We start from the raw sequence: 24,761 nt of genomic DNA, 5'->3' as shown, positions 1-24,761 counted from the left end.
ATCTGGTCCTGGGCTTTTGTTTGTTGGAAGATTTTTAATCACAGTCTCTATGTCAGTGCTTGTGATTTGTCTGTTTATATTTTCTATTTCTTCCTGGTTCAGTCTTGGAAGGTTGTACTTTTCTAAGAATTTGTCCATTTCTTCCAGGTTGTCCATTTTATTGGTATATAGTTACCTGTAGTAATCTCTCATGATCCTTTGTATTTCTGTAGTGTCAGTTGTTACTTCTCAAGAGGAGATCTTTCTAATACTCCAAGCTGTCCTGAACTGGAAAGTCACCTTTAAAGGCTTTGCAGTGCCTGTTACGAGAGACGTACTGGCAGTAGACAAAATGACCACTTGGTGGGGATGTTACAGAGAGAATCCCTTTTTTAGATGGGACGTTACTTCTTCAAATTTCCGTTTCAACTCAAGAGCCATAGATTCGAAGAAAGTATACATTCCAGGATTCTCAGCATTCCCCCCGCCCCCCCACCCCCCCCCCGCCTCCCTGGGTTGAGAAATCCTCCATTTTGGGTAAGATACGTTGTCTTCAGAAGGCGCCTTCAAAAAGGCACCTCCACTGGCAGAAGGAAGCAACACATTGACTCATTTGGCATCATTAATAAGAATGAGTTGATCCAATTGGCTCCTTCCCCCTGTAAAACTAAGTGCAAGTTTGCCAGAAATGGAACATTGGCCAAGCAAGGATGATCTCAAGGAAAGCTCTAAGACAGAATGATGGGGATGAAAAGGAGACCCAATTCAACTCAATCAGATGGAAGTAAGTCAGAAAAAGAAAGACAAATACCATATGATATCACTTATACGTGGAATCTAAAATATGACACAAATGAACATATTTATGAAACTGACTTACGGACATAGAGAACAAACTTGTGGTTGACAAGGGGGAGAGGGTTAGGGGAGGGATGGAGTGGGAAGCTAGGGTTAGCAGATGTAAGCTATTATATATAGAATGGATAAACAATAGCTCCTACTGTAGAGCACAGAGTACTGTATTCAATAACCTATGATAAACCATAACGGAAAATAATATTTAAAAAAGAATGTATATGTATGTATGTATAACTAAATCACTTTGCTGAACAGCAGAAATTAACACAGCATTGTAAATCAACTATATTCAATGAAAAGATAAATTAAAAAAATAAAGCTCATATTCTTAATGTAGCATACCACCTTCCCCGTCAGAAGGCAAGGAGAATTCTTACCTAGACTTCTACATCACGGCAGGGTTTGCCTTCTCCGTGGGAGCCCCAGGACTGAGCAGCTGGGAAGCCACGTAGGCTGCCACCAGGAGATTTGCTTCATCCTTGGTGGGCGTGCACCATCAGGAAACCCACATGGGTGTTTGGCCCCAGCCCCAGCATGGGAGCCACTGACAAAGTGCTGAGACACCCAGCAAAGAGCCGTAACTATCCCGCATCCAGTTAAGTCATGGGTGTGGGTCTGGACCCACTACTGTCACTTAAGTAACTTATCCTCTTCCAGCCTCAGTTTTCCTCTCTGTAAAATGTGCATAATAACATCCACCTTGAAATATTTCGTGGTTCAAATGAGGCTAAAGGGAAGAAGGGCGAGTACATAATGTACAAACTGTCTTTTGCCTTTTTCCTAAGGCAGGCCGTAGAGTGGTTAGAGCATAAAGCTCTGAAACAAGGCTGCTTGTTTCCACTTCTGTGTGATCTTGGGCAAGTCTCTTAACCTCTCTGTGCCTCAGGGCACTCACCCATAACATTACTACAGTAATAGAACTTACTTCATAGAGACATAGCGTTCAAAGAGACTGAGCGTATTGACTGTTGAGTGCCAGTGCCTGGAGCAGAGCCCGGCAGAGAATAGGGTCTCAGCTGAACACGGCCCCTGGCGCAAATAAGTACCAATAGGTACTGACCATTATTTATATTGTTATTATTGTGTTATCTCTCCCTGGCCTATCTTTCCTCTGGTGAGACCAAAGCACTTCTCATCTGCCAAGAATCTCTTCCTCTACTTCTCTATTCTCTTTCCATCTGACGCTTCAGTCTGACTCTAGTGGGGGATGGCAGGAGTCCTGCTGATGTGGGCAAAATCAGTGATGCACACACACGCACCCTTGAGTCAGGAAAAGGGCTCCACAGATGGACCCACCACAGGCTCCTAAAGCAGAAGAGACTTCCTGCGAGCTAGAGGTTTTGTTATTCACTGTTCAGACAGATTGAATTCTGTCAATTATTACCCAACTGGTTATCTCTCCAGGGGTCATTAAAAAAAATGCGTGTGTTTGTTGTGGGTGAGTATGCATCTGTGTTGTGTGTGAAGTGGGCGTGCGGGGAACAGTCAAATAGGAAGTGCTCTAGTATTTACATTAAACTGCAGACTGGTTTAAATTACCCACCAGGAAATATGTGGCCGTATGCGTATGCTTAATTCATGCTCATTCAAGGTGTTCCGGGGCTGTTTTCTCCCCCTCCCTTCTTGCCTCTCCGTTCAAATAACCCAGGCTGCCTGCAGCCTGTCTTTGCCCATTTGACTCAACAGGCCCTGAGCACGGAAAGGAGAAGAGAGTCTCTGAGAATGGGCACTTTCTTCTCTGAGCCAGGATGGCTTTGCCTGACTGTCACCGCAGTGCTGGGAGGAACAATTTTTTGCAAACTCAAGAAGAACCAAGGGCAGGTGGGGAGAAAGGTGGTCTGCCTGGCGGGCCTCTGGGGAGGGGCTTGCCTGCTCAGCCTGTCCCTCTTCTGGGGCTTGATCCTCTTCTCCCTGTCATGTTTCCTCGTATATACTTACTTTTCTGGCCAAGAGTTGTTGCCTGCGGATCAAAAGGCGGTGCTGATCACAGGTAAGCGGACGGCACTGCACTGCGATTCCCCCTCAGGGCGGGAACTGACACTTGCTTTGCCTTAGGGGGACTCTTTCGGATTAGTTTTAAAAAGAAAATACTTGGCATGGAGTAAATGAAAGCACATCCCCAGTGTCTTTCACTACACTGTTTCGGTTTGCTTTCTTTAGGAGGTGCACTTGAGGGGCTGATGGTGAGAGGGACTGGGAAAGGGACGTGCACCTAAGCCACGAGTTTGTTAATTTCCCAGCATATATAAGAGTAAGCAAACGCCGTTTGTTTGTTTCATTGTAGCCAGGATTGTCGCCTCAGTTTTTTGAAGCTTAAACCAAATTTCGTTCTGAGATGAATGTTCAGCTGCGTTCTAGACTTGGCCTCTTATTCCCTAGGTGCGCAAAAAAGCTGTCAAATTTAGGTTATCCTTGTACTTTGCTTCGTTTTTTAAAGATCGAAGAGACTTACCTGGGCTGGAAATTTTGCGGTTTTCCCCGACTGCTGTCAAGAACCTTGTGTCTCATCTGAACCTTTGTCTTCAGATCTGTCATTGGACCGCTAATATTTACTAATTGGATCAAGCCGGCAGCGTGTCCAGGAGGCGGCTGCTTGTTGGCTGAGCTGCCAGCTTTTTCCTTCGTGTTTCTTTTTCTGCTGCAAGTGTGAGGCCAGATTAAATTCCTGGGTGTTGTAAAACTGGTTTGTTTGGTTGTGAAGTTTGATTTTGGTTAGGGCTTTAATTAGGATCCCCACAGTGTTATCCTAACCTAGAAAGCCCAGCCAAGGTGAGGATACCAGCTGCAGAATCATTTGCCGGGAGGTCATCACCCCACCCCACCCCGCCCCGCCCCCCACCCCCAGGCTGTGACCTGCGGGAGTGAAGGCAAACGGAGTGTGAACAGAAGCAAATCAGGCAGGTTGCCCAGTTCAATGAGAAATGGACTAGAAAGTGACTTGTCTATCTTGCCTTTGACTTTAACTCAATAGTGAAATTCTTTCTTAAAATGAGACACAAGTTGGCCCTTGCTGGAGTTGTGAAGCACTGCAGAAATAAAGCTTCTGCGATGAAAAAAAAAATAACCAAAACAGTTCAAAGGTAGAAAATTCAGCTGATCCGTGGGATGCTTATCTCTGTGAATGTCTGGTATCACCTGGAATCATGCACTCAGAAGACTGGCTGTGTTTTCCACTCTTCCACTTGAATTCTCTGGGGCTGGCTGGGTGAAAAGCTATAATAGCAGTCTAAATTTTTCTGTTCTGCGTGTAGTAGCAAGTACCCATGGTCTTCAGGGTAATTCTAGGTCAAATTTATTTTTTGTACTTTTCCACTTGTACGAAAGAAGACAGAACAATTAAGCATGTTAAAAAAAATAATAGCAATGCTGTGGTTGACACTAATGGAACATGATCTCCTGGAGGTCCAAATATTCCTGGGAAATCAATTTCAGGGAGCAGCGTTTCTAAGGCTCATAGATAAGAATACTAAAGCTTAGGATAAACAGAGGCAAACTTCAAGGTAACCGAAAAAATAGGAATTATCTCTGGCTTGTTTGTCTTGTCAATGTTCTTTATCCTCTGCTTTTGAAGATGTAGGCATGCAGAAACGCACCAAATACACACCCAGTTCAGTTAGTTCACATCATCCATTGAAATGTCCTGACTTGTGTTCAGTGTCATGGAAAATGACTGATTCAATTAGGCAATTTGAGCCCAATGACTAATCCCTCAATGAAATGCTTAACAATTAGAAAGCTTAGAATTAAGAAAGGAAAGACGTACATTGAGGCTAACTGAAATGTGCCTCTCAGGTTCTTTGTCATTTTCATGAAGAATGTCATAGATTCCACATAATTCTAGAGACCCTTTCAAGACCTTTGTACTAAGTAGGGAAATTTTAAATGACTTCATTTAGTTAGACCAAAACTCATTAAAAAATAAGTCATCGTGACTTGGAATAAACTTTGTTTCAGGTTGGCTTATGTTACAAATTGGTACACATTTTAGTGTCGGGGAATACAGAGAGAAATGTCTCAGTATACATCAAAACCATAAATATTAGTCCTTTATCTGATAATTCAAGATTTGGACATTTCTCTTAAAGAAATAATCTGAAATGTAAAAAAAGGGTAGATGCAAACCAAAATGGCACATTCACAAAGTTGTTCAACACAACCTCATTTAAAATTGTGAAATATCAAAAGCAATCAAAATGGTGACATTGTAAAATTAGAAAGAAAACAATACATGTCATTAAAAATGAAAAAAAACAAACCCGAAATGGTGACAAATTACGGTATATCCTCTGGATGTAACAATAGGCAACAATTAAAAATGACAACCACAGGACTGCGTTATAACATGGTAACTGAACTAAGAGAAAACACTCCGGGGATCTAGCTGTTTGGAAAAGACTGCCTCTATGTCACATGAAGAGGAAAAAGCACTGGAAGCAAACAGTCTGTGAATGGTTGGATCAGAGTACCTGGATTTGTTTTTCCCTTAGAATTACTCTAATATAGTTATATTACTTATATAACAAAAATATTTAACAAAGAGATTATTTTAAGAGGGTGAAGTCCATCTTAGTGCCTAGTTAATTATGGACCCAGGTGTAAGACAATGACAAGAACAATTTCAAAAAAATCTTTTTCTTTGAGTCCCCTACTTCACTTTGCTAAGATAAAGGTCTTTTGTCTCCGAGACATATACTTATAGCAAGAAGAAGAAATAAGCAAGCATTGGGCATTTGAATACACATTTGTCCTCAAGGCCCCTGAAGCCATAACAGCCATTCAATTTTTTAAATAACTCTAAGATTAGTGAAGAGCAGGTCCACAAGATTGCAATAGCATCTCAAGCACAATACAGTGAAAAGAATGTTGAAGTCTGACAGGCTTGGCTTTGAATCTTGCATTTGCTTTGCCTTAGGGTAGGTTCTCCAGGGGCAGGGCTTGAGATGAAGATTTGTGTGAAAGGGATTTATTAGGAAGTTCTCCAAGGAACAGAGGTCCCAGAGTAAGGAAGATGGACAGGGAAGGGGAGGAGGCCAAGCCCGGGTTCAGCATCAAGAGAAGCCTGCTGAGGGTCCCATGTTGGCTTAATCCCCCGGGGCAGATCTGGAGGCACTGGTGGGTCACAGGTGAGAGCCATCCCCATTGTGGGCCGGGGAGCTGTACTCCTTATACCCTCACACCTCAATCATTAGTTAAGGGCTGTCACCCTCATCCTCTTTGGTGGTAGGAGGGGAGGCTTAAACTCCAAGCACTTCTGGCTCTCCATGCTCACTGGCTAAAAGGACCCCAGCATCCTGGGCAGTGCTTGGACAAAGTCGCAGGTGGCTGGGAGTGAAGGTGGTAAGGATTAGAGCACCAAAAAATGGTCAAGGGATCTGGGGCAGCATGACATCTGCTACATACCTCTTACTAGAAGTGTGATCCATGAAAGTATCCAGTTTTAGGCTTTTGAACTTCTGTTTTCTCCTCTGTAAACTGGAAATGATACACACACACACACACACACACACACACACACACACACACACACACGCGCGCGCGCGCACGCGCACACACACACACACACACACACACACACACTGTCTCATAGATGGAGTTAGTAGATGAGAGAGGGAGAGGAAGGAAGGAAGATAGGAGATTCTGTGTGTTGACCGGGGGGGTTGGGGTTAGGGAGAATAAGAAGAGAACAAAATGAAAAAAGAACAGCTGACAAAGAAATAGAAAGAAGAAACATCCATTTATTCATTCAGCTATTGACTGAGTCCTTGGTATGTGCCATGTATTGTCCAGAAGCAGTGGAGGAAGAAAGTTAAAGACCATGCAGTTGTTATGTTGTTAGGTGATGGGATCTGAGTTCCCAGTTGTCCTTAACCTTGGACCCACATCCCCTGGGGGTTCCTTCCTCTTCTTCCGAGGTTGGGCATTGTCATTCTCAGCCTACCCTTTGAATTTTGTAGAAGTTACACGAGTAACTTTGATTTTCCACCCTCAGGGCTTTCATCCTGGTCCCTCCAGTGTTTCTTGCCCATCTCGAAAGTTAACTACTGATTTGGCGTCTGCTGTGTGCAAGGCAGACACCTGGAGGCTTTCCTAGTCTACTGGGACAGATACGGCCGCAGCTCACTATAGCCATGAGGTGGGGTACAGAGGGTGCCTTCAGGAGGGTTCCCAGAGCGCCATGGGTCCCAGTGTTGGGTGCAGGAGGGGCCTCATTAGGAACTGAAAAGTAGCTTTCTACAGAGAAAATGAGGTCTTCCAGGCTAACTGGTTAATCAGGTATGACACACATCCAGCCCTCATTAAAATTTGTTGAGTTGGAGAATTTTAATTGGAATTTTCAAAATTGGGTACAATGGAAGAGAGATCAGGGAGGGGAAGAAAGATATGTTTGATGTGGTAGTCTTTATCTTATGCTCCAAACAAAGTGCCTAGGTCGATGGTGACCCCCTTCTAGGACTTATTAGGTAGTCTAATTAAGGTTCTAAAATGGAATACTGTTGGCATCAGCTTGGGGTTTGGGCTCCTTTGACTTTAGTGGTAGACTATTGTAATGGATAAACATTGACAGTGGACTAGGGACTAAAGCAAATAACATCTCTGCACTCAGAGCTTTACATGCCTTTTATATTTGATTCCCATAACCCTAATAACTAACGTGAATGCGGAAACGGTGTCCAAAGTCCCTGAACTACTAAGCAGCAGACATGGGACTAAACCCAGATCAGACCCATTTGCCATCCAAAGCCTTTTTCTTAACCACAGTTATTATCAGTGTTATAGCTACAGTTACTAGTAGCCTAGAAAGGTTTCCAGGATATAAAATGTGTCCATTCATCGGCAAGTAAGTGTTGAACATCTTTTATGTGCACAAGGCTCTGCTTGATACAGAACTTGGCAATTGATTGGATGCAAGATATGCCCATGAGAGAAGATAAAATGAAGGCATCATGGATGGGGATACCTTTGAAAAGGGTGATAACTGAGAGATGACATATGGTGAATTTGACTTTGGGTTTGAGTTTGAGGGCAGTGAGGGGGCAGTGCAGGTAAAGAGTCATTGGCAGTTGGAAATACAGACCTAGACCTTGATTAGGTTTGGAGAAGGAGGATGGAGAAACACAAGCAATATAGTGATGGTTAATACTACAAAGGAAGAGGTCATTGGTATATATTGTATGAATCAATACTGTCCTCAGTGAGTCTATAATTCAGTCGGTCTGTCAGATTTTTTTTTTTTATGAGCACATATCCTCTTTTATCATTCAATTTGAGCTTAACCTTAGCCCTCTACAGAGAGCCATAAAAAAGGTATTGCTAACTTGGGTAATTTCGTAAAGGTTTGAACGGTGACTTTATTAGGCATTTTAGATGGCATGTTTAGGTTGGTGGATACTCTCATGGAATGAAGTCCCCCAAATGTATCGTAAGCTGTTTGATGGCAGGGACCAGATCTTTTTTTATAACCAAGTCCCTCCTCAGTCTCTGAGCACGTTAGATCCAATACAATATTAATGAGTGAGTGAGCCCTGAGTGAACGAACCAAGCTGGTGAAATGTCCTCCCCTTTTCGTGGTCATTGGTTAGACACAATGGGTTTGTGCCAATCTGCCCACCTGCTTAGGTACTTATCTCTGCCAGTTCTTTTCGCTGGGGTCACCTGTGTAGAAAGGGCAGAGTGACATGGCCGAGCTCTGAAGGCCCCATTGTTCTGCAGTGAATTCATTGTTGGCTTGCTCTGGACAGGGCTTTGTGATGACTTGGTTCTAAGCATCTCACCCAGGATGTGGCACGAACAGACTATCCTCTGGTCACACCCCCAGCCCCTCCCACCAGGCTGCTGAAGCTGCTCTCCCAAGGGTCACTGGTGCCCTCCTAGTTCCCAGAGCTTGGTTTCTACTCCAGCACTGCTGAACGTATTTTCCTTCTTGACACGGCCTCCTTTTCCTGCTGGGATACTACATTTCCATGCTTCTCCCCCACGTCTCCATCCTTTGACCCCTCTGGGTCCTTCTTCCTACCCCTCCCACTAGGTGGCCTCTACGGCTCTGTCCTTAGCCCTCTTCAGAAGCGTTCATGGTACAAACAAGTTCTTATCTCTGAAAGTGATCAAAGATTATCCTTCCTTACCCCCTCATGGCCAAAGCTGCCTTTTCCATTTGTTTATGTCAGTCTGAGAACCTTGATTACCCCACAGATTTTGGCATCCCCTATTTATGCTCCTAAAGATGAACCCTTCCCACATGCTATTCCTTTGTTTATACCTTCCAGCATTGGGGTTCAATGCTGAGCCTCAGAGTTGGGGATTACACTAGATCGTAGGGTGTCAATATGTATCTGCTAGGACATGGTGTGGGCAAAGGTTCTGAAGCAAGACCGGAGATATCAGGTTAATGGGTAGATGGTTCAGATAGTTCCATTTTGCTGAAACAAATGGAGATAAACAGACACCTGGGGATGACACACGTCAGTAAATCCAGGGGCCAAAGAGGACAAGACGGGGGCAAGGTAAGCAGGGAGCATGAGGAAGTCTTGGGCAGAGACAGAGTGGAATGGAGAAACATGTCTATCTTGGATGATACAGGGACCCCTGGGTCTGTCCCATTCACCACTGTCACAAAGTGGCATCTCCTCTTTAACATGGAATTCACTACATGCAGCACCCTGTGTTCCCTGACCCCCAGCCCCTTGCCCACTAGTCTGCATCATGAGATCCTTCCTCTGTGCTCAGAACTGCCAGCTCCCATGCGTTTCATGCCATAAACAGGACATTGAAAATATACATATACTGCTCGCCAGGCAGGGTCTGGTCACATGCAAGGGGTCTCCCTTGGCCTGACTCATTTGTAACAAGCCCGTTGTGATACTGGGTGGAAAAAGTAATGAGGAGGAAAGAACATCTCATCTGCCACTTTGGCATTTACACAAGCTACGGATAAACCTCATCTCCACCATGAAAAGGTACTAAAAAACAATTCTAAAATTCAAAAACAGAAGCCATTAGGAGCCTTGAATGCCCTTTGTGTGCAGAGGACTCAAGGTCCAGGAACTGGGCCAGATGAATTTTAATTTGAAAGTCAGTGGCCAGCATGGTCTTAGGTTGACTAGAACCCAAATTCCACTTTTATGGATCAAAGGCTTTGATAGGGCAGTTGAAACACTGGAAAGGGATCTGGATTTCATTGAATTCTATTTTCTAAAGACTCACATCTACCGAGGTCCTGTGGCCTGTAGAGTCAAACCAAACCTGGGCATCATTAAGGAGAGGAATAGAAACAAAACCAAAACTACGTTCCTCTCTTGAAACAACACATGTGCATCTAAGTGCAGGTCTGGTCACTGTCATTCAGGGTGGGCAGTAGGTTGCAGTGGTTAACACCAGACACTTAGGATAATGACAGATATGGCTACCAGCTCCTGCCTTGCCACTTACTAGCTTTCTGACCTAGGGCAAATTAATTAACCTGTCTGAACCTCAGTTTCCTTATCTGTAAAATGCAGATAATCATAGTAGTGATCTCACTGGGATTGTTGCCAGTATGGAAAGAAATAACACCCATAAAGGGCTATGTGTAGATGGTAACTCTCATTCTTAGCCAAAGAGGGCAGCATGAGGGTGGTGACCACATAGTCAAAGGATGAGGTTGCTGAAAGAGTCCTCCAACTCTGGAAAGAGAAGAATGAGCATGATTGCAATAGGCTCTGGAATATGAGATGGAGGGAATCACCTCCTTAGGATCCTCCCACCCAATACCAACACCTTTTCCCACTTAAAGTTTGAGAGAAGATTCTAGAAGCCACAGAAAGTGGGTGTTCACATACAGATAGCAAACTGATAAGTCATCCTAGGGAAATATCATTGTAGGAACAATGGTGTAGGGGCTGGGGTTCCACTGCATCCTGTTCCCCAGGGAGGGTCTGGTCACATGCAAGGGGCCCCTGGCCTGACTCATTTGTATCAAGCCCGTTGTGATACTGGGTGGAAAAAATCATGAGGAGGAAAGAACATCTCATTCTGCCACTTTGGCATTTACACAAGCTATGGATAAATTTTATTTCCACCAGCCACCTCCCAATGCCTGAATGACCTTTTCAGGATCACCCATTTAATCCAGTGGGGTTACCCCTGTAATGGAAAACTCATTACCTTCTCAGGGAAATCATTTCACTTTTATCCAATGCCAATCATTGTAAATATTTTCTTTATAATGAGCCAAAATACGCCTCCCTGAAATATCCAACAGTGCACTCAGTTCTGCCCTTGGAAGTCACATAATCTAATTAAACCACTCTTTTGCACGGTAGCCCTTGAAAAATGCGAAGACTGCATCATATCATAGCCAAATCTGCTTTGAACTAAATCTTCTCATTCGTTTTATCATTCCTCCCATGACCTGGTTTCCAGAACTTTCACCATTCTACTAAGTCTCCTCTGGACCATTTCCAATTTCTTGACATTCCTTTGAGATGTCAACTCATTTTTAACATCAGGTACCATCTCGGTATGAGCAATACACACCAGACTGGAACTAATGCGGTGAAATTAGATCAGTATACATGCAAGGTTCTTCTTGGACGTTGTTGCTTTGTTTGGTGGGGTCAATCCACAACTCCCTTTTTAATATCCCCAGCTGAGTTCTGAACTAATAGACGTAGGCAAGTGGAAATCAAGATGTCAGCTTTATTCCCGATAGAAGCCTTGGAGAAGGTGTCTTAGATGTGTAGGACTAATGGTGCACCCAGTCAAGGCAGGTTGAAAAGACTCAAGCCTTGCCCACAAGGTAGGGCTTGGGTTGGACAGCTAGGCTATCACAGCCTAATTGCACAGGTGTTTTGCAGGCAGGGCGATGCCGAGGAGGAGAGGAGAGTTTCCATGTGACACTGTGCCCTCTTGAGTTTTCTGCTCTATTTCCCAGTCCTGATCATTTGCCCTGAACGGTCCTTTCGGTTCTTCTGTTAGAGAGAGAAAAGGCCTTTGCATCCAGTGAAACGGTCTTGTACAGTTCTTTCTGTCAAAATCACCAATCAGATGCTTTGCTCCACCTCCCGAGGGGGAGGGAGGAGTGAGAGACAGAGGAGGTCCAGTGTCACACTGATAGATATCCCTCTATACTGAAGGAAGCATAGGCAGTGAGGAAGGAGTGTTCGCCCTAATATTAGGCTCAGAAAGCAGCTCTCTGGATGGAGGATGCTGTGTCTAAACTGTGGCTTATGTGATAGAGGTCCAGGGAGGTTTGACTACAAACTTAAATGGGGTCAACAGTGGGCAGTTTGCCCACAACCTACCGCCCCCACCCATCCCAACACACACCCACATACACACACAATATCTAAAAGAAGGTATTAGACCACCGACTAGCTCTGGGCCCTTGAACAAGTTGCTTCACCTCTCTGAGGTTAGTTTTCGTCCTGTGGAAAAAGGGAATCATGATGGATACCTCTTCTCAGGATTACATAAGATTACAAATATATATGTATGCTCCATGGCACATAGTAGATGCTTCCTGAAATATAATAACTTTTGCCCTTCCCCATCTTGTCCGGTTTAGTAATCCCCTTGGCAAAGGAGATATAAGCGAAATAGGAGTTTGGTAATTCTGCCTCCTGTACCACTCATGAACACTACCTCATTGGCCTCCATTCTGCTTGCTCCTTTGTTCTTGTGCTTTATGACCATCACTTGAAAGACAAGCCTTCTTTCTGTGGTTAACTCATTTCTGCAGGCCTCAGACTCATCTAGGTTTTCACTTACAGATGCTTTTCTTACATGGGTAGGGCTTCTCCCGTGTCAGGACCCTTAGTTCTGTGCTGTACCTACCTATGGCTCTTGCCCTTTTAAGCCCTAGCGTCATCTGAGAGCTCCCTATGGGGTCACTCTAGCCTCTTGAGTTTTCTCCCATGATTCTTCCCAGTCTTGATCCTTTTCTCTGCATTGTCTTTCTGCTTCTCCTCTTAGAGAGAGAGTCTTTGGAGGGCATTGGATCAGGAGCCCTTGCTCTGGGTATAGTGCTCAGCTGCTGTCTCTCCTCCTGAGTCTCCACCTCCATATGAGAATCCTAGGCTGGGAGCGAGGGGTGCCGAGAGTGAAGAAGATGTGGGATTGACTTGAGCTACGATGGGAAACACAACTGGTCATTGTCTTCACGTTTCCAATCACCACTTGTCAACGGTCCCCCTGAGCACACTTGACATACAACGGGGAGCAAAGACAGACAAGGTCTCTGCCCTCATGAAGCTTAATTCCAGTGGAGAAAAACATAATACAAACCAACCAATAAATAGATAAAATAATCCCAGCATGGCAAGACTTTGATGGCATGGGTAGTGACTTCACTGTACTGCTAAGAACCACCTGGTATTGGAGGCTTCCTGTGTGTTAGAAACTGCGTCAGGCACTGTGATTAGCATTCTCCATGCCTAATTTCAGTCAGTTTTCACAATGCCTCATAAGATAATTTTTTTAATATATGCAAAGCTTTAAATATATGAAAGTAGGGTAAATATTCACAACATGCCCAATACCCATATTCTAAAATCATGATGGAGAGATCGATGAGATAGTATCTATCATTAATCCCATTCAAAAATGAAGAAACTGAGGCTTTCAAGGGATTATACAACTTAGGTCATATAACAAAATAAGTAAGTGGCAGTGTTAGAATTTAAATGCAAGTATTCTATCCTTCTTTTAGTTCAAGCAGATGATAGAGTAGTGCAGACAGGGGAATGGCAGATGTGCCTCTTCTGGGGGAAAGGGATAAGGATGGTCAAATGTTTCAGACCTGCTAAGCTGTCTCAAGCATCTCTGGCTTCCACATTCAGGCCTAGGGTGTGATGGTAAAGCAGACTCTTAGCAATGGCAGGAGAGGTCTATCACCCAGCGAGGCTCACCTTAGCAGCTCCAGAAAACCTTGAGGACTGAACAAGCAGGGACTTCCTTGGGGTTTCTCTCCAACAGTAGGGTTGTTATGTTTCCCATGAGAAGCCGTTAATGCCCCCTGCAAGGTGACTCCTCATAGGGAGTCAGTTCCTATTTTCCAAATATTCCCAGCTGTGCCCTGGGGCTGTCACTTGGCTACCTCTAGGTTATTACTTCAAACCTACCTTGGGTACTGTTGAGTTTTGTGAAGTTTTTGGTAGTGTGCAAAGGGGATTAGAATCTATTCATTCATTATTTCACCAATAATTATTGGGCACTCTGTGCTGGGTACTGGGAATACAGGGACAAATAGCATGCATTCATTACACTGAATAAACTTACAGTGTAGTTGGGGGGATAGATAAGAAACAGGACATTACAAGGCAATGCAACATGTGAGTGTTCAGAGAACGGAGAAGAAGTAAGAGGAGATAAGACCCCCTAGGAGTCTGGGGCAGAGGCCAGGAGTTTGGAGAGCAGCAGCTGATTGGAGGGACCTTATGATGGGAGAATCAGAGGACTTGCTAGCTCATTGGGTCTAGGTAGAGAAGAGGAGACAGCCACTGCACATTAGACTTTCCCTACTATAACCCTCAGCGAAGCTCTTGGTGATTTCTTTGGACAGTCTATCTTGCTAGACGGACGGTGAGCTCCACGAGGGCAGGCAATATGTAAAGCGTGGTGGCCACGACAAGCTCAAGGAATGAATTCATGAACAAATGAATGTAGACCATGATTCTGAGGCACTGAGAATGATTCTTCCTCCTAAGAGAAACAATAGATTTTGAGAGGCTGAGGGGAAAGAACTGACTTTGAAGAAAAGATAAAGCCTTTTGTTTGAGACACTTCAAATCTGAGGTGCCAAGGTTGTATCCAGGTGCAGTGTCCAGATGAATTCGAAAAGTGAGGCTAAAATCCAGAAGGAGCCCAAGACTGGAGATACAATCAGGTTAGTCTTCCACATGGGTAGGATAAATAAAGCTCTGAAAGCTAAAACAATGCCTGAGAGAAGAGTGTTGATAGAGATTAGAACAGGGAACTGGACAGTGAAGGCCACCCAAACGTATAGAAGAGGAGGTAGAAGGTAGATCTGAATGGTGTAGGAGGCAGATCCAAGGAAGAGGAAAGTTCCAATGAGGAAAGTTATGAACAACTTCCGGTATGGAGGACAGATTGAGTGGGACGACAAGATACCTCTGGATTCAGTTCTCTGGGGAAACTGATGAGAGAGATTTCAGGAAAGGGTATAAGAAGGAGCCCCAATGCAAGGACCGTGAGGGGATGGTGTTGGTGAGCAACTCTGAAGTTTTGAGAACACTGGTGGAAAAAGGAAGGAGCAAGATGGGAGATTAGCTCTAGGGAATAGTAAGATCAAAAGAACTTTTGGAGAGGGAGAAATTTGGGGCAGCGGTTTTGGAGCCCCAAAAGAAAGGACTCAATGAAGAAGACATTGAAAGTGCAACGAAGATTGTGGTAATTGATGAAGTGGGAGGCTCTTGCCCAGGGGATGAAGAAGAAGTACAAGCAGTCACTGTCTCAGCTTTCCTTCAATTTACTTTATTTCAATTCACTTATGTAGTGAATCGTCAATGGTTTGTGGTGCCAGTTATGGTTATAGGGTAGTTACAAGAATAAAATCATATAAGTCATGCCAGATGCTTAGTACGATGCCTGCTGCATAGTACAAAATCAGTGAATGTTACGGCAGGAAACTAGAGAAGACAAAAGACAATAAAGCAATCAGAGAAAGCCTCATGTTGGAAGTAATACCAGCTATTTTTCTGGGCTGGAACAGGTAGTCTCCACGTTGGACTCTTATCTCTCTGTTCCTGCCAAGTTAAACAGAATGTCTCCTGTCATCACATTTGCCAACCTTTATGAGTATTTGTTTGATGTCTTCTTCCTTCTAGAGCAATAGCTCTTGACTGGAGCAATTTTGCTTCCCAGAGGACATTTTAGCAATGACTGAAGATATTTTTGGTTGTCACAACTTGGGGGCATGGGAACAGTCCATTGGTATCTAATGGGTAGAAGCCAGGGATGCTGCTAAACATTGTACAATGCACAGGATGGTCCCCATAACAAAGAATTACTTGATGTCAGATGTCAATACTGCTGAGGTTGAGACACCCTGTCCTAAGGTGTGAGCTCCCTAGATCACGGGCCATATCACTTTTATTGATCACGGTGTCCCCAAGTGCCAGGTACAGAGCAAGTCACATGATGGGTACCCAATAATAATAAAAGGAAATGAAAGGAAGTGGATAAAGAAGATGTGAGATACACACACATACACATACACATACACACAAAGGAATATTACTCAGCCATAAAGAAAGAATAAAACATTGCCATTTGTGATACGATGGATGGACCTAGAGGGTACTAGGCTAAGTGAAATAAGTCAGACAGAGAAAGACAAATACTCTATGATTTCACTTATATGTGGAATCTAAAAACCAAAACAAACAAACAAACATGATAAAACAGAAGCAGAGTTATAGATACAGAGAACAAATAGAGGGGGGCGGCCGATGAGAGAAATAGGTGAGGGAGGTTACAAGGTACAAACTCCCAGTTGCAAAATAAATGCATCACGGATATGAAATGTACAGTGTGGGGAGCGTAACTATGTAGTATCTTTCTATGGTGACATATTATAACTAGACTTGTGGTGATCATTTTGAAATGTATAGAAAGACCAAATCACTGTGTTGTGTAACAGGAACTAACATAGTCTTGTAGATCAATTATACTTCAAAAACAAACAAACGAACAAATTCATAGAGAAAGAGATCAGATTTGCCGTTACCAGAGGCGGGGAAGGGGGAATTGGATAAAGGCAGTCGAAAGGAAGGGAAAAAAAAAGGAAATTGGGGATTGAACTGGAGCTTGAAGAATAGGCCAGGTCTGAATGTATTTTTCTCTGCTTTGAGTACACAGTGGCAGAGGGTGCTGGGAGTTGTTTGGAAAAGAAGTTCACAAAGGAGACTAAATATTCTATCCCCAATGGAATGGAAGAGATGAAGCAGCCCTGGGGCTTTACCAGGAGACTGACACTGCTATAAACGAGAGAGTTTCAGAAAAAAGGGTTTGGAACTGAAGGTAACACAAGAACATCCCAGACTGAGCACTTCATTGTTTTGACAGATAGAATTCAGCCAGCCTCAGAAGCAGCAGAGATAGATTTTTTTTTTTTTTTCGGTACGCGGGCCTCTCACTGTTGTGGCCTCTCCCGTGGCGGAGCACAGGCTCCGGACGCGCAGGCTCAGCGGCCATGGCTCACGGGCCCAGCGGCTCCGCGGCATGTGGGATCTTCCTGGACCGGGGCACAAACCCGTGTCCCTTGCATCGGCAGGCGGACTCTCAACCACTGCGCCACCAGGGAAGCCCAATCTACCGTTATTTCTTGATTAAGTAAACACTTTGCTAAATGACATCTCTTGGTCACGACTTCCGGTTCTCCTTGTTTCTTTGATCCTTCATCTAATCATAACTCATTAACTAAAGTGCTTCCTAAGAACTTTTCCTAGCAGCACAGGCTTTGGCTGCACTGAAGGTGCAGAAACATAAGGATCCACAGCGCCCGTGCAGATCAGAACCCGTGCAGATCAGGCACTTAGTGACTTGGACCACAGAGAAAAGAAGGCAAGCCAAAAAGCACTAAGAGCAGAGGAGATTTGGAAGAGGCACGCATTCCAAACAGGCTAAGATTAACATGCCCCTTGTGCAGAGTCTACAGAGGAGACAGAGATCCTTGAAATCGTCACCATTTTTCATTCTCCTGAGTTAAAAACAATGACAGGGATTGCAAACTAAGACAGCAAATACCAACATAACCAATGATAAATTTAGCAGGAATAGGAAAAGTCCATAGTGCCAGCCATGGACTCTGAGTTTCCCACCAGACGGTAAGCCCCTTGAGGGCAGTGACTGGGTCAATCTCGGTCATCATTCAACCCCCAGCGTTCAGCCCAGTGTGAGGCAGAGAGAAGCTGAGTGAATTAATGAGCGAGACTCTTTGGTTGGGGCTACCTTCTAAAGGTGTTATAAATCAACTCTGAGACTATGCACAGAGAAGACTTGACTGTGTGTGTTTTTGTCCCTGAGGGAAGCTTCATCTCTGGTTGCTGCTGGGAACCAACAAAAGGCTGGACGTGGAGAGTCGCCCATGGGCAGGGTATCCCCTTGGCACTATGCAAGGAGGTTCTAACCTTGAATATATAACCATAGATAGAAGTTCGTTTTGGTTTAATCAAGCAAATAATCAAAGTGACTCAGATATCAGGGAGGGTCACCCTGCCCCATTAAGTCAAGATATCATCTGCTTGAGTCCCTATATGAGGGGCTCATACACCCTGTGAGAGGTCTATCCATGCTCTCTAAAACATGTTTGCAAATCCCCAATCTTTCTCCAAGTCAGCTCTGACTCTCATTTCCAGTGAAGGTGAACTCCTGTTCTCCACACTGCTTTCCATCAAAACATTTAAGAGCCCCTTTTCCTTTAATACTCACCCTCAAACCACCTACCAAAAAAAAAAAAAAAAAAAAAAAGCCACACACACCACACACACAAATCAGCTGAAAGTAGTAAGCTTTCCAGAAAATTCAAGGCTCTTCTGTCATAGCAGACACGGTAGATATTAGACTGCCCTATTCTTCTATTATTTTTTATATCTTACTTTTTATTGACTTATAATTCACATACCATAAAATTCACCATTTAAAGTGTACAAGGCAGTGGTTTTTAGTATATTCATAAGGTTATCCAACTGTCACCACTAACTAATCCCAAATTTTCATCACCCCCAAAAGAAACCTGGAACCATTAGCAGACTGTTCTGTTTTGAAAATGTCACTTAGTCATTTCTGCCTATTCGACTTCTCAACCTCCCGACATGTTGCTTTCCATCCCCACCACCTCCACTTCATCTCTTTGGGGTGTCACTCATTCTCCCTTTCTATTAGTGTTTTTAGCTGGAAGGGAATAGTACATGGCACTGCTGTCCAGTGGAAATATAATGCAAGCCACAGAAGTAATTTAGATTTTTCTAGTAGTCACATTTTAAAAAAATGAAACAGGTAAAATTAATGTTAATCATATATTTTACTTAATGCAATATATCCAAAATGTTATCACTGCAGTATGTAATCGGTATAAAAGTTATTAATGAGGTATTTTTCCTTGTACTAAATTTTTGGTGATTTGTTTGTATGTTACTTCCTTGGAGAAGTCTTCCACGATCTGCCTCCTCAAGGCTGGTCCCGTCTGCCTCAGTTATTCATCACAGCACTCATTTAGTTCCTCTGTAACACTCAACACAATCATCATTTTCTTTTTTATATCATACAGGTAATGTCTGTATCCCACACTGGACTGTAAACTTTGTGAAGATGGTGCTATAGTCTGAATTACGTTCTCTCCAGGAATTCCCTGGTGGTCCAGTAGTTAAGACTTCATGCTTCCACTGCAGGGGGCACGGGTTCGACTCCTGATCGGGGAACTAAGATCTCACAAGCTGCGTACGCAGCCAAAAAAAAAAAAAAAAAAGAATTACATTCTTCCAAAATTCATATATTGAAGCCCTAGCCCTACCACTCCCCCAAAGTGATGGTATTCAGAGATGGGGCCTTTGGAAGGTGACTGGGTTTAGATGAGCTCATGAGGGTGGGGCCCCCATGATGGGGTCAGCATCCTTACAAAAAGAGATACCTCTCTGTCATGTGAGGAGGCCTGCAGTGAGCTTTCTTCGTGCAGGCCAGGAAGATAGCTCTCACCAGAACCTGATCATGCTGGCACCCTGGTCTCTGATTTCTGGCCTCCAGAACTGTGGGAGAATGGATTTCTGTTGTCGAAGCCATCCAGTCTACGGTATTTTGTTATGGCAGCCTGAGCTGACTAATACAGATGGGGATCACATTTATCTTCCTCATCAATATATCCCAAGTGCCTACCACAGTGCCTGGCACACAGTATGATCTCAGTAAAAACTTGGCGAATGAATGAATAAGTAGATATGGATGTCAAAAATTATTAAGGTGTAACATAGCTACTTAGACAAGTCACCTAGAATAGTATCCATTGGGAACTTTTCTTTCTGGGAATTGTCACCAAACTTGGAGATTGTCCTCCTGGGAATGGGCCACAAAACGCAGATGAGATTTACTCATAGCTGTGGTTCAGGCAACAAATGTTGAAACTCAGTTCTCTTGTCTGTGAAATGGGGATAAGCAGATTGACCCTAGGAGCCATTTATTCACTCAACAAACACAGACTTCCCAGTGTACTCCAGGCACTGTGCTAGGTGCTAGAGATTCAACAGGTCACAAAGCAAAGTTCTTGCCCTCATCAAGTCTGCATTCTACTGGGAGAGACAAATATTTAAAAATTAACGTACCGGGACTTCCCTGGTGGCACAGTGGTTAATAATCCGCCTGCCAATGCAGGGGACACGGGTTCCATCCCTGGTCCGGGAAGATCCCACATGCCACAGAGCAACTATGCCCATGCACCACAACTACTGAGCCTGCGCTCTAGAGCCCATGTGCCACAACTACTGAGCCCGCATGCCACAACTACTGAAGCCTGTGCTCCTAGAGCCCATGCTCCGCAACAAGAGAAGCCACTGCAGTGAGAAGCCTGTGCACGGAGTATCTCCCACTCTCCACAACTAGAGAAAGCCCGTGAGCAGCAACGAAGACCCAACACAGCCATAAATAAATAAATAAATACATAAATTTATATTAAAAAAATTAACATACCAATATGTCATACAATGTCAGGTAGTGGTAGGAACAATGAATAAAAAGACTGAGATATCCTAGTTAAGGTGTGTAGTACAGTGTCTCAAATATAAGAAGGGGCCAATAAATAGTAGCCTTTATATCTTACTATTCAAGTTATGATTTACTACACAGTATCTAAAGAGATACTTTTAAAATAAAAGTCAGCTCATGTCACTCCTTTGTTCAAAACTTTCTGATGTCATCTCATCACACTTAGAATAAAAGCTGTAGTCATCACCATGGTTGAAAGCAGGGTTTCTCTATCTTGGCACCACAGACATCGGGGCTGGATACTTCCTTGTTGTAGGGCTGCCCTGTCCATTGTAGGATATTAAGCAGCATCCTTAGACTCTACACACTAGATGCCACTCAACTGTGACAACTAAAAATGCCTCCAGGTATTGTTGGATGTTCCCTGGGGTGGGGGCCAAATCCCCCAGTTGAGAACCATTGGCTTAATGGCCCCACTTGAGCTGGCCTTGAACCACTGCTCTGATTTACCTATTATTCCCTTCCTCACCTACTCTGCTCTGGTCAAAATGGCCTCCTTGTTCTTCCTCTAATAATTATGTCCTAAGAGCTCTTCCCTGTGCCTATTCAGCCTTCCCTGGGTTATCGGTTCAACTGCTCCTGCACAGAGGTGCCTTCCCTGATCTCCATACAGAACCTGGCATCCTCCTCCCCAGTCGCAGCACTCATCATCTCTTAATATAATATGCATTTGTTTGTGTGTTTATTGGATGTATCCCATCTCCTTCTACCATGTAAGTTCCATGCGACAGGGACTTGGATGGTTTTATGTACTTCTGTACCCCCATGATCTACTATGTGCATAGCACATAGTAGGTACTTAATAAATAGCTGTTGAGATGGCCAGTAGGCACATGAAAAGATGCTCAGCATCGCTAATTATTAGAGAAATCAAAACTACAATGAAGTACCACCTCACGCCAGTCAGAATGGCCATCATTAAAAAGTCTACAAATAACAAATGCTGGAATGGGTGTGGAGAAGATGGAACCTTCCTACACCGTTGGTGGAAATGTAAGTTGGTGCAGCCACTGTGGAAAACAGTATGGAGGTTCCTCAGAAAATTAAAAATAGAATTACCATATGATCCAGCAATCCCACTCCTGGGCATATACCCAGACAAAACTATAATTCAAAAAGATACATGCACCCCTGTGTTCATAGCAGCACTATTCACAATAGCCAAGACATGGAAACAACCTAAATGTCCATTGACAGAGAATGGATAAAGAAGACGTGGTACATGTATATAACGGAATATTACTCAGCCATAAAAAGAGAATGAAATAATGCCATTTGCAGCAACATAGATGGAACTAGAGATTATCATACTAAGTGAAGTAAGTCAGAAAGAGAAAGACAAATACCATATGATATCACTCATATGTGGAATCTAACATGTGACACAATGAACCTATCTATGAAACAGAAACAGAATCACGGACATAGAGAACAGACTGCTGGTTGCCAAGAGGCAGTGGCGTGGGAGAGGGATGGATTGGGAAGTTGGGATTAGCAGATGCAAACTGGTATGTATAGAATGGATAAACAACAATGGAATGAAAGCCTGGATCCAAATAGAAAATAACACAATGTTTTGTGTGTGAGTAGGGATGGCAAATAGCTTCCTCTCTTTGCTGTCTCTGGTTGGTTAGGCGTATGTGGGGGAGTGGGTTCTAAGGGAGAAAGGGCTTTGATTGAACAACATCCATGGTGGCATCAGAGGGGTGTGGTGGCAGGGACATCCCAACCCTGTTGGAAGGAACTAAGTCATTGACGGTCATGGTTAATGAAACAGAAAATAGAGAACTTCTGTAAATCGGAGATCTCTTGGATTTCTGGGCAGGATTTTAGTCAATTTTGGCAGGTAGCATCTTGCACCATTATATGTTAGAAGCAGCCAAGTGAGTTTTTGGCTACATGTTGGCAAGAAGGACATCCTGTCAGTCAGGAAACACCTTTCCTGTGCAAAAGATACACAGAGACATTATTAAGGCAGTCCTTTGCAGATGAAACTATAGATAATCATAGGGAGGAGGAACTAAGCCACCCTGGGATAATAGGGCAATTTAACGACATGTCCAGGTAGTTTTCCCTTCTTTGTGTTATGTTAATCTTAAGTAAATTTACTTTTTATGTAGTAGTATGCTATTTTTTTACGGAGTTGCTTAACATGTTTTTACAGGTGTTACTTTGCTTGTAAAGTTTCTTGTGAAATACGGGGTTGGGACCGTTTGAAAAAAAATTCCACTAACCAAACCACGTGAAAACAAAGCATCCTGCAACATACTTGACCAGTACTCTTTAAAACCATCAAAGATATCAAACACAAGGAAAAGTCTAAGAAAATGTCACAGCTGAGAGGAGCCTGAGGAGATAGGATGAATAAATATAATATGGGATCCTGGATGGGATCCTGGAACAGAAAAAGGACATTAAGTAAAAAGTAAGGAAATCTGAATAAAGTACGGAATTTAGTTCATAATAATGACTCAGTATTGGTTCATTAATTATAGAAAACGTAGCATACTAATGTAAGATGTTAATAATAGGGGAAACTACCTGCAGGGCATATGGGAACTCTCTATACTCTCTTCCCAATTTTTCTATAAATCTAAAACTGCTTAAAAAATTAAAATCTATTTTTTTAAAAAAGACCCACTTTACCTTGAGATCTTGGGCATGAAATAAGGTAACATATATAAACATAAGGCTCTCAGACTTTTGGGACCTAGATCCCAGCACTGTTTTAGGCACAGAGGACTGAACAGTGAAGTAGATAACCCAGTAGTTTCCCTGCCCTGATGGAGGTGACCTAGTTCTTTCTCTTTCCTGCCTGTATTCTTCTCCAATGGGGTGTTCACTAAAGAAGGGACTTTAAGTTCTCTGTAAACAAAAACTATGGCCTGTACTTCCCAGGACTTTTCTACTTATAACATTCATTACTCTCTGTTTTAATGATTTACCTAATGTCTGTCTTCCCCCAAACCAGGGGTTCTTCACCTCAGTGCTATTGCCGTTTGGATCATTCCTTGTAGTGGGGTCTGCTCTGAGTGCTGTGGGCTGTTGAGCAGCATCCCTGGCTTCTACTACTGGAGGCCAACAACACTCTCAGAGTTATGACAACCAGAAATGTCTCCAAACGTTGCCATGCATCCAGGGGGACAAATTCACCCGTGACTGAGATCCCTGCCTTAGGTGATTCTCGACCCTGGCTGTACACTGAAATCACTTGGAGAGCTTTAGAAGCTATTGCCAATACTAAGCCCCATCCCAGGCCAACTAATTAAGACTCTCTGGGGATCGGGTCTGGGCACTGACATGTTTTAGAGTATCTCAGTGATTCTAGTGGGACTCACGATTGAGAACCGCTGTTCTAGGCAGTAAGCTTCATGAAGGCAGGGACATGTCTTTCTTTTATGGTGGTATTTCTAGGACCTAACACAGTGATCCCTTAGTGAATGAAAAATGAATAAATGAATGAATGAATAAAGGTGGAGAGAGGCAGGAAGACGTGTCAGAAGTTAAATGTGGCATTAGGGAAAGCCAGAGCACCACTTTTTTTTTTATGGTCATGGACACCAACAGTTGAATAGATTCTTCCTACTTCTTTTTGAGGAGATGGGCATTTAATAGATTTTTAAAAAGTATTCTCTGAGTCTCTGCAAAGGCACCCTAGGAGGAAATGGTCTGGGGAGGTTTGGCTGAGGCCCCTAGTACTGCCAAGAAGTTTCCACACTCTTGTCTAGATACTTAACTCACCTCTTTCTAATGGCTTCTGGTCTAGGCTGAGGATTTCTGAAATTCTGGCCATCTCAGCTGACTGAACATCATGCCCATCAGCATCAATTTCCGGGATGTCAGTAATGAGTCTCATGTCTAGTGTTTCTTAACTGGCATACTCTTAACACATGTAATATGAAATCTTGGACAATTATGATGTTATCTTCTGTGGCATTTGAGGATGTATATCCCTAACTTGGTGGCAATCTGATGGGAGGCTGAGCTGAGTTGGCTTTTTTTTTTCATGAAATGCAGAAAAGGAGCTATAGATAGATGTCAATGTCTTAGGATGAAAGGCATGGGAACTGAATGGAGGTGAGGATTGGGAGAGAAGATTTTGGTCCTAAGTAACTGGAAGGAGGGTGATGACATTTAGGAGAATAAGAAGTTCCAGAAGGTGAAGCAACTGGGGG

General features: G+C 43.5%; 1 protein-coding gene across 1 annotated transcript in view; it reads left to right on the top strand.

Moving 5' to 3' along the window:
- The first annotated feature begins 2,549 nt into the window (after nucleotides 1-2,549).
- The window catches only part of HSD17B2 (hydroxysteroid 17-beta dehydrogenase 2), a 61,674-nt gene continuing 39,462 nt past the window's right edge, over nucleotides 2,550-24,761 (top strand). The window contains exon 1 of the mRNA XM_019940508.3: nucleotides 2,550-2,827. Coding sequence (XP_019796067.2) covers nucleotides 2,560-2,827 — 268 coding nt within the window. The 5' untranslated portion in view covers nucleotides 2,550-2,559. The remainder of the gene's footprint in view (nucleotides 2,828-24,761) is intronic.

Source organism: Tursiops truncatus, chromosome 19, assembly GCF_011762595.2.
Source record: "Tursiops truncatus isolate mTurTru1 chromosome 19, mTurTru1.mat.Y, whole genome shotgun sequence".
Classification (NCBI taxonomy): Eukaryota; Metazoa; Chordata; class Mammalia; order Artiodactyla; family Delphinidae; genus Tursiops; species Tursiops truncatus.
Note: the sequence above shows the minus strand (reverse complement) of the source record. Positions and strands in the feature narration are given on the sequence as shown.